Source organism: Verticillium alfalfae, genomic scaffold (genome assembly GCF_000150825.1).
Source record: "Verticillium alfalfae VaMs.102 supercont1.3 genomic scaffold, whole genome shotgun sequence".
Classification (NCBI taxonomy): Eukaryota; Fungi; Ascomycota; class Sordariomycetes; order Glomerellales; family Plectosphaerellaceae; genus Verticillium; species Verticillium alfalfae.
This window is the reverse complement of record NW_003315036.1, coordinates 1,292,079-1,300,831: the sequence shown is the minus strand read 5'-3', so window position 1 is coordinate 1,300,831 and position 8,753 is coordinate 1,292,079. Positions and strand designations below refer to the sequence as shown.

General features: G+C 54.7%; 3 protein-coding genes across 3 annotated transcripts; all 3 read left to right on the top strand.

The window, feature by feature from the left end:
• Positions 1-2,207: 2,207 nt before the first annotated feature.
• On the top strand, positions 2,208-3,165 carry VDBG_02919 (predicted protein; the record flags this gene model as incomplete). The annotated part of the gene is made up of 4 exons (XM_003006734.1): positions 2,208-2,349; positions 2,400-2,538; positions 2,601-2,850; positions 2,902-3,165. The coding sequence occupies 4 exons, from the start codon at positions 2,208-2,210 to the stop codon at positions 3,163-3,165; spliced, it is 795 nt and encodes a 264-aa protein (XP_003006780.1).
• Positions 3,166-4,795: 1,630 nt separating this feature from the next.
• Positions 4,796-6,051, top strand: VDBG_02918 (predicted protein; the record flags this gene model as incomplete). Its single annotated transcript, XM_003006733.1, has 5 exons — positions 4,796-4,950; positions 5,025-5,106; positions 5,275-5,367; positions 5,460-5,697; positions 5,915-6,051. The coding sequence occupies 5 exons, from the start codon at positions 4,796-4,798 to the stop codon at positions 6,049-6,051; spliced, it is 705 nt and encodes a 234-aa protein (XP_003006779.1).
• A 2,377-nt stretch (positions 6,052-8,428) lies between these two features.
• Positions 8,429-8,752, top strand: VDBG_02917 (predicted protein; the record flags this gene model as incomplete). Its single annotated transcript, XM_003006732.1, has 1 exon — positions 8,429-8,752. One exon carries the CDS (start codon positions 8,429-8,431, stop codon positions 8,750-8,752), a length of 324 nt encoding a protein of 107 aa, XP_003006778.1.
• Position 8,753: the final 1 nt, after the last annotated feature.

The following is an 8,753-nucleotide window of genomic DNA, read 5'->3' as shown; positions in this document are numbered from 1 at the left end:
TCTGCCTGTGGACCACGTGAAAAGCCTCTTCACTCTGCTCCAAATCACACACTGGCACAAATCTACATGGCAATTATTAGTGGGCCGAGTGAAGAGGTCTTCCACGAGGTCCGCAGGCGATAGGTGATAAGTATGGGGTCGTACTACATCTGAATTATGTCTTTCCGCAGTTTGGAGCGCCCTCCGCGCTCCTTCTATTCACGTTCTCGTAGTCCTTAGCCCCTAAATCAGCCCCCGGTTTCGTGGCTCCGTAGGGCCACCTGACAACCAATACGCACGATTAGCTGCGGTCTGACTTGATCAAAATTGTAAAGTAGTGTAGTGTGATTATTCAGTTTCTTCTCTCTCGTAACTCTGGGCTAAATACCGGTCTTGACGTACTCTTATAGCCTCCAGTAGGAGGGGGGGTTGTTAAACGCGGGCGTTCGTTTTTGTCTCGTCTCTACCATTTTTCCAGGAGCGAACAATAGCATAGACAACGAGTATAAAAGACTACGTTGCTATTCAAATTGTTCAAACAGCAGCATGTCCTGTTTTGTTCAGATATGTACTCAAGGAGCTCAAAGATCAACGAAATCAGAGAGACCATTGGTATTCATACGATTACGATGATTCGTGTTGGTTCCTCTGACGGTGGCTGATGAACAGCACGTGCCTAGACCTTTTGCGTTCACAAGGGTCGTGACCGGGAGAAAATTATGGCAATAATGGGTTGAACACAGGATCATACGACTCGACATGAGCAGAATGTTCCTTGGTTCAATGTCAGCCAAAAAGCCATCTTGGGCAATAAACTGAACACTCGCGCAAGTCGTCCAGGGGGGGCTTGATATTATACTTTCTAGCTGCTCAAAATGCAACAGAGTCGGATACGCATCTCTGCTAGCTTGGCCACAACTCTTGATAGAACTTTAATCACTTTGCAGAATGACATTCAATGCTATGCTAACGCTTTTAGCAGCAAAATCCTCGCCTCTTATATAGAAGATACAAGTAGCGTCCGTGTCGGTGTATGCTTGGGAAACTCACTTAAGAATTCGAAAAGACTCTGAGAGCAGAGGCTGGGTTACGCAGGCTACCTATTGTGCTCTTCTCTTGATGAAGCAACCAAAAGTCATATTGCGAAGACTGTATACGTCACATGCAGGTTTCACATGCAGATTGAGCGGCACCCTTAGTTTAGCTGATTAATATGGCAGAACCATCGCAAAAGTCCTGCCGTTCAGGGAGTATTCATTGGAACAGCTACATGGATATGACTGACTTGACATGTCTGCATGAGATGAACTGCCTGGCCAGGAACACCTATCGAGGATGAATAGCAAGGTCCTCTGCCACTACATGGTGAAACACTGTACACCACCCGCTCCGCAACTCGGCAACGTAAACAGACGGGTACTGTGTAAGCTTGAAGGCACTCATATACCGCCGGTGGCAATTGCGGTCAATATGATACCCAAAATCATAAGCCGCATAACGAGATACTATTTAGCAGAAGAAGTTAGACTTTAGGCCGCCACCCCAGATCTTAGGTGAGACGGATGCACGGCACACAGCAGGAACGCAATCCGTGAGTTAATAAATGCGCGATTGAGGCCACCCCAACCGGATCTGGAGCGAATATGAAGCTTCAACAGCTGCGCCCTCACGGTAGCCAAGAACAAAACTCAGAGGCACCAGCGCTATCCGGCAATGAGAAGCATACTTTACGGGTGTAAAAGCTTCCCATGGAACATCTACGCGCAATGCGATGACAAAAAGAGCTGAAAACGACTAATTCGCGATCACTTCGAGGCGTTCCGAATGGCGTACTTACCGATGCTCGAATCACTAACTCGAAATGGATGTCGTAGGGCTGTGCTCGGCACGTTAGCCGCGGACAGCCCGTTTTTCGGGGCCCAGCTAAACCAGACAAGCACAGCAATATGGGAACGACGTGTGCCGATCATCCGACTGAAGGGTCCGAACCTGACTCCAGAAGTAGGCACCCATTCGAGGCATGACGACGCAAGTGAAGAGAACAATATCATGGGCTGACCAGAGGGCAACATGGCGGCCTCTTGCGTGCAAGCGAAGGAGTGAGGACATCTTGGAGGACTTGGCGTCTATATAACACCCCAAGACTATCCCAAGAAGCAACATACCATAATCCATCTCATCACTGCAACTTAATCGACTCAAGTTACGATATCGTCACTCTTCACACAATGGTACACCCTCACACAGCGGTGGGCATCGCCCAGGTGGTGTTCTACGCCCCCATGCTACCAACGGCAATCTTTGTCCTCGTGAAGAATTGGCGGCAGCCGCCTCGAATGGCATGGTACCCCCTGGTGACATTTTGCCTCTGTCAGTGATTCTACTCACTCACAAACAGTCGTGAAGCTAACAAGTCTCAGTACGTCTGGCTGGTGGAATCATCTCCATCATCCGGGGACCGCAACCTCGCAACATTGGCCTCATTATTGCCGATAGCGTCCTCCTCAACGTTGGGCTGATCCCGCTCCTCGTGTCATTAATCGGCATCATGCGCATCACGTATGGCCTTGTTCCCACAATGTCTGCGCTATGGCGACCTAGCTAACTAGTTGTTCGTCCAGTCTCAACTCAAGCCTTGACAAGAACTCTCGTGCCCGACAGTTCCTCAAGGCTGTGCGATTCATCTTCCTCGCCGCCATCGTCCTTCTGGCCGTCGCCGGCGGTATCAGCAGCGACGACTCTTCCCTTGCGACGGCGAGAATCCTCACCAAGGCTGCCTATGTCATTCTGGCGGCGATTCTCGCTCTGGCTACGGCAGAGATGGTGTACCTCTTGACCCAGAAGGATCGCATTCCCGCCGGTGGTTGCTACGTGAGTTCGTCTTCTTCAGCGTTACGCTTGTGATAAACTGACTATGAGCAGTATATCCGCTTTGCGCTCGTCTCCGTACCATTCTTGGCTGTCCGAACTGCCTATGGCCTGTTGTATGCGTTTACCATTCACGATCCGAACACCATCTGGAATCCCCTCGTCGGATCGGCAGCTGCCTTTGCGTTGATGTGCCTCTTGGTCGAGTACATCGTGCTCATGATATTCATCTATCTTGGAATCCACAGGATATGGCACCCCTCCCAGCCGTCACAGGAGACCCAAGATGCCAGCAAAGCTTCCACGACGGTAGCCTGAACAGCTGCAGATCGAATGGTGACTATTGGGCGTTGGGCGTCGACATACATGCTTGGAGCCCAAAAGGCGTGCCAAGCTCAATTTGCTTTGCAAGTCAGCTTGTTCGTATCTAGAGACAATGGAGAATAGCACGACAGAGTTGAAGAATATCTATACCTTGGGAAATAGCTGTCTGTTGATCTTAGCAGGGGTTCAGAAGTCCACTTCTCTAGAATGCCCCGAGACGTGATTGCGCAGTGGCCTTTGGCAATGCAAACTAAACGCACCGGCCCCGACGCCTCATGCCTTTACATCAATCTGCAGCGGAGGTTCGCCACGCTGGCATTGTCTCAGAGTGATCGGCGCTGGGATGCGATATCAAGTTGGTGCGGTGTGACATATCAAGAGCCAGGGGACAGCAAACCATCGTGAGAATCAGCCTTTGCGTCATGTGTCGTCCGCGATAGCCGCCATGACCCTGTTCAATGGTCTCGTCTCCAGAGGGACAATGACACGCTTGCCTCTGTCCTAGATTACGAGAAAAGGCCAAGGCCTTTTCCCATTCAGGCGGACCTAGTTGGCGTTCGCAAGCTCGTGTTCGAGAGATCGAGTTCAGGCCGCACCTCCTGATTGAATGTCTCTTGGTAATTTCCGAAAGGGCAGCGCCCATGCCGCCAGAGACATGCGATACATCAAAGACACGCGATATACGCACACACAACCGTGCTCCTTTCCTAGTATGACTGTCGCGTGGTACGTCTAGTAGCACGGCGTCAATCCCAAGATACCCTTATCATGGTTGTGAAATTGGATCACTGATAATTCTGATGGCGATGAAGCGTGCCAAGACAGCCGACGATAAGTTACGGCGAGGCTGCATCCTACGTACGGGCTTATCTTCGGGTTTTGGTTCGCCACAAGTCCATTCACCGAGTCAGGTGAACCAGTATGTCAGCTACCATGTCGGCGTCGGCGTCGGCGTCGGTGGCCTCTTGACGATGCATTGCATGAAGCAACGCCTTTCCGCTGCTGATCCGACAGCTTACCCGCAGCTTTGGCACCGCCGTTCATGGGTGCCGCCGGAGCAGGCAATGTTCTAAGTACGTCCAAACATGTGGAACTATGGGTCGCATGTTTAGCTGGTGCTTATTGCTCAGGTGGCATTTGGCCGAGCTCGAAGGCCATGCCGTCTGTGAAAGTTACCGTGTTGCTGATGATCACTGAACAACTGGCAGGTGCACAAAAGCGAGGATCGCGGCAGTTGAGGCGCAGGGTTTGTGGGCAGACAGATCGACGACATGCAAACCGAGAATTCGTCAAGCTTTGGCCGTCTGGTTGTAGACAAAGCCCATATCGAAGTCCATGCTGTAAAACTGGTCAATCGCCAGGGTCGCGTCGTGGCGGCGCCCGCCAAACATCCAGGCTGCCCTCTAGGACGGCGCCCACGTCAACGAGCAAGTGAACCCATGGAACGACAGCGTCCGCGCTAGGCCCGAGATGCAATCCGTCACCGTAGGGCGGCGGCATGGAGAGGGTGCTGGCAGCAAGACCTGGCAAGCAGAATAGCCTTGTTCCATTATCGTCGCACGCGTAGCTCATTTCGACTGGAAGCACCAGGCTGCAGAAAGGGCATCCGTGCCTTGGCTGGGAAATGAGTCTCGAGATTGGCGAAAGACGAATGCGGCCTATGAGCGCGCGGGCGAATGGGCAGGAAAGGGTGGCAGCCGTCATTCTGAGTATCTGGATCCCTGACCCTGCGGCTGGGGATTGCGCGTCCCGTATGCAGCGACGAAGAGGCGTAGAGCCGTACAGTAGACGAAGTGTCTATCAACGAAGTTCCTTTGACTTGAAATTCGCACCTTTACTGATTTTCGTGATAGCGAGACGGGCAAAACGGGAGATGAGGTCGCTTATCGCCTTGGCAGGACGGGTGACGCACGGGCATACGTTGACGGTGATAATGTCCACAACAGTGCAAGGACGCAATGTTTTTTGTTGTTGCGATTGATGCCATTCTTCCATCAGACGCGTCGATGTCAATCTCGGCAGGTCGTGGGAGGCCTTCTTTTGTCTGGAGGAAGAGTCAGCCATACCAAAGCATCGTGACGAGCTGAGCGAAATGCTGACTAGGAGGAGGAGCTGCAGATCCAAGCTCCGCAGTGCAGCTCTGCTACTGCCATGTGGAAGTTTGCTCGTGTTCCAAGGACTTGTTCCAATGGTAAAGTGGGCTAAGGTCAGACAGAAACAGCGCTTTCCCTCTATTGATTGCTGCTGTCACCCGCCTTGTGAACGGGTTGACCGATCATCGCTGCTAGTACGAGGCACGTCTCACCGAGCGCTGCAGGAGCCCCAAAACAGGATCAGTAGGGCAGTCGGTACCAAGAGTAGGCGACACCTACCCAAGCAAACCAAGCTGCCTACCCGGGTGTCGAGGCGAGGCAGAGGCAGCAGACAGGGGAGAAGCATGTGGTGTGGGTCATTGCCTGTCTCTCAGTGGAGTGATGTTCAGGAACGGCCAGGCCCAGAACACGACGGGTGGGCTTCTATGGGTGGGTAAGCTGAATCTCTGATTGGCATGCGCGCACCGAACCAGGCAAGACCTCCTGGGCGTGCCTGGGAGACGGCAGCGGCAGGCGGGGACGTACATCCCTGGGCGGAAGCGGGGGCCTTGGAAGCCGCAGCCCAAACTTTGCCCTGCTGAGCGTGTGAGCCTCACATGAACGAGGTCACGGTCCCCACCGTCCGAGGCGCTAAACTGACCCTCTCGCAGACGTTGGGCCAAACGGAGCACCCGGCTGCCATGTCTTGCCCTGCTCCGTCCCCATCGCCATCGCCAGGAGGGAGGAGGGGCAGGTCGACTGCCGCGAGTCTTCTGTGGCGCGGGAGCGGAAGCGGAAGCGGGGCTGAGGGCTCGTGATGAGACTGACCTGGTTCTCGAAAGAGAGAGGAAGAGTAGAAGGGGGCGGAGGCGGTGGATCCATTGTTGGAGAACAGATGTCCCCTGGCATCCACAGACAGAACGGTAAAACGGGGAGCAACGAACAAGGACCAACGATGGAGCGAGTGGGAGAAACGAGATGGTATGAGAGGCGGGAGAGCAAGTAAACGGTTGTAAGCCCAAATGCATTCGCGGAAACAATCACCTGGCCTGTGTCCTACCTACAGTACCTAGGTAGGTACATCACCTCCCAGTGCCTGGGTACCTACTTAGCTAGGTACCTTACCTCTCCCTGGTAGACGCCGTAGGTACCTTGCCTGGGGCACTTCTCGACCTGGACAACCCAACGCTGGGGACAGCACACCGCCACGCCATGCAGCGAGCAGCCATGGCGCTGTCATTGATGCGTCGAACCCGATGCGCACTGGCCATTGAGAGCCACAATGCCCAGGGCATGTGCTCGGCGGCATCTGGGCGTCCGCGTGTGCGCTGTCAGTGAGATGAAGCAACATCAGCATCCACACCTATCGTCAGCAAGCCACCAGATAGGCACCGTCGTCGGGTAGGACAGACCCTGTCGCTGGCAGTTGTGTCGAAGGGTACCGTGGGGGGGCACGGGTTTTGAGTTGGACGAACAAAGGAAATGGCAAAAATGTGATCCACTTGATGGGGGCTTTGGGGCCGTCTGTTGTCGCCATGTGTTCGTGCTGGTTGTTTGACTCGAGTAGCAAGGTACCGAGCCGTGGAACGTCGCCGTGGTGAAGAAAAGGGGGCTAAAAAAGTATATTCTCGGCCTCTCAGGGCCCCCTCGACCTGCAAGCCCCCAAACCCAGACGGCCGGCCGGAAAAAGACTTGATGAATCAGTCGCCGCCGACGCCAGAGCCGTCGAAGGGCGGGAAAAAGAGGCAAAGCGCAAACCCATCCGCTGCCATTCGGCTGGCGCATCCCAAAGACGCTTAGATGCAGACGCTAGAAAGCCAAGTCAGACAACAAGTCACAGCAGAGTACAGCAGAACAGGGCAGATTCGGTGCAGACCTGGGGGAGGATGAAGGCCGAAAAAGCAAGGAACGGGCAGAGACTGGCCTACCTACTACGTACCTACCTACCTACCACAGGCACATTACCCTCGAGTCATCTGCCCTCACTACCTATGCGGAGGTACTCGCTCGGCTCCGCTACTGGCAAGCACATGCTGGTGTGTGTTGTGGTTTGGTCGTTGCCCAGAGCAGAGAGCAGGCACGTACGGTTGGTCGCGAGAGGTCGCTGCTGCCCCGGACCTTGGATCGAATTACAGAGTCGGCAGGTACGGACAAGGTACCGGGTACTGTACTTGAGGATGCAGGCGCAAGCGCAGGATGCGAGATGGGGAGAAGAAAGTGCCAGACCAACAAACAGCCTTTGTGCCTTCCCTGCTGCTCCATCTGCTCCTGCTCCATAAGTACTCCATACTCCAAACGGCCAGGCGATAGAACCAAGCTGCAGCGCGGGCCCGATATAACTCTGCATCGCCCATGTGCCCGTCCCTGTCCGTCGCCTGCTGCCCGCCTTCCCGCCCTCCGTCTCCTGTATCATACCCGTCTCTCCATGCGCGTGTTCGCGTACCTTCGCCTTGCCTGTCTACCTAGTACGCTTTGTTGCTATCTTCCGCGGATTCCTGACCTTCGTTGCTTCAGCAAAGAAGCGAAGCGGGGAGTGGAAAAAAAAATACTTTCGACAAGTCAACATCACCACGCCATTGAAACTTTTCTCAGTCCCAGGGTCGCCGACTCGCGCATCCACCAACAATTCCATCGCTGATTGACTGATTGCAACCCTCGTGGGGATCGCCCGTTTGTCGCTTCGACTTGCCATGGACGAACCGCCATAGCTTTGCGCAGACTTACATACCGGATCTCTCCCCTCTTGGGACCCGACCGACGCGCCACGCTTGTGTGTGTGTGAGAGAGAGAGAGAGAGAGAGCGAGAGAGACACAGCACTTCTGACCCCACGACACTCCTTCTCGCTTGCCACCACTTTGCGACACCAAGACACTTCAACCCACGACACGATAGCGATCTTCTCCCTTTCATCTATGTTTTGCTTGCCTGCCATACATCCACGCTGTGCTGCCTCCGATCCTGCTCAACCCAGCGTGCTAATCTGGAACACGAGCTTCAAGACCCAGCAAGCCCCCCCCGCTACCAATACGAGACAAACCCGCTCCAGCTTCAGCACCACTGCCACGATCACTGGTCCAGACTCTCTCCAGCTGTGCGTCCAGAGTCTGGCCCGCGTAGCACGCACCACGCTGTAGAGCAGATTCGAGGAGCCCGCCACAAGGTCTCACCCTCGTCCCCTCTCATAATGACGGCACCCTACGTTCCCCTCGTCAGCGCCGCCTCCTCTCCGGATGCCGATGACGATGCGAAAGGCTTCCTGTCCTCGCAGCCTTCCACCACGAACAACTCGACCAGCGCGAGCCCAGCCCAGAACATGTCCCTCGCCGCCGCAGCCACGTTGACGCCACTGTCCACGTCTGTCGACAGCAGCGACCGCTTTTGCGACCCGCTTGCGACCGTGAAAGAAAGCCAAGCCGACAGCAACGCCGCCTGCGGCGAGCAAGACGCAGCAGCTCGCAGAGTCAGTGGTGGCGCTCGGAGGGGGAATGCGCCTGGTGCTCGCCCATGAC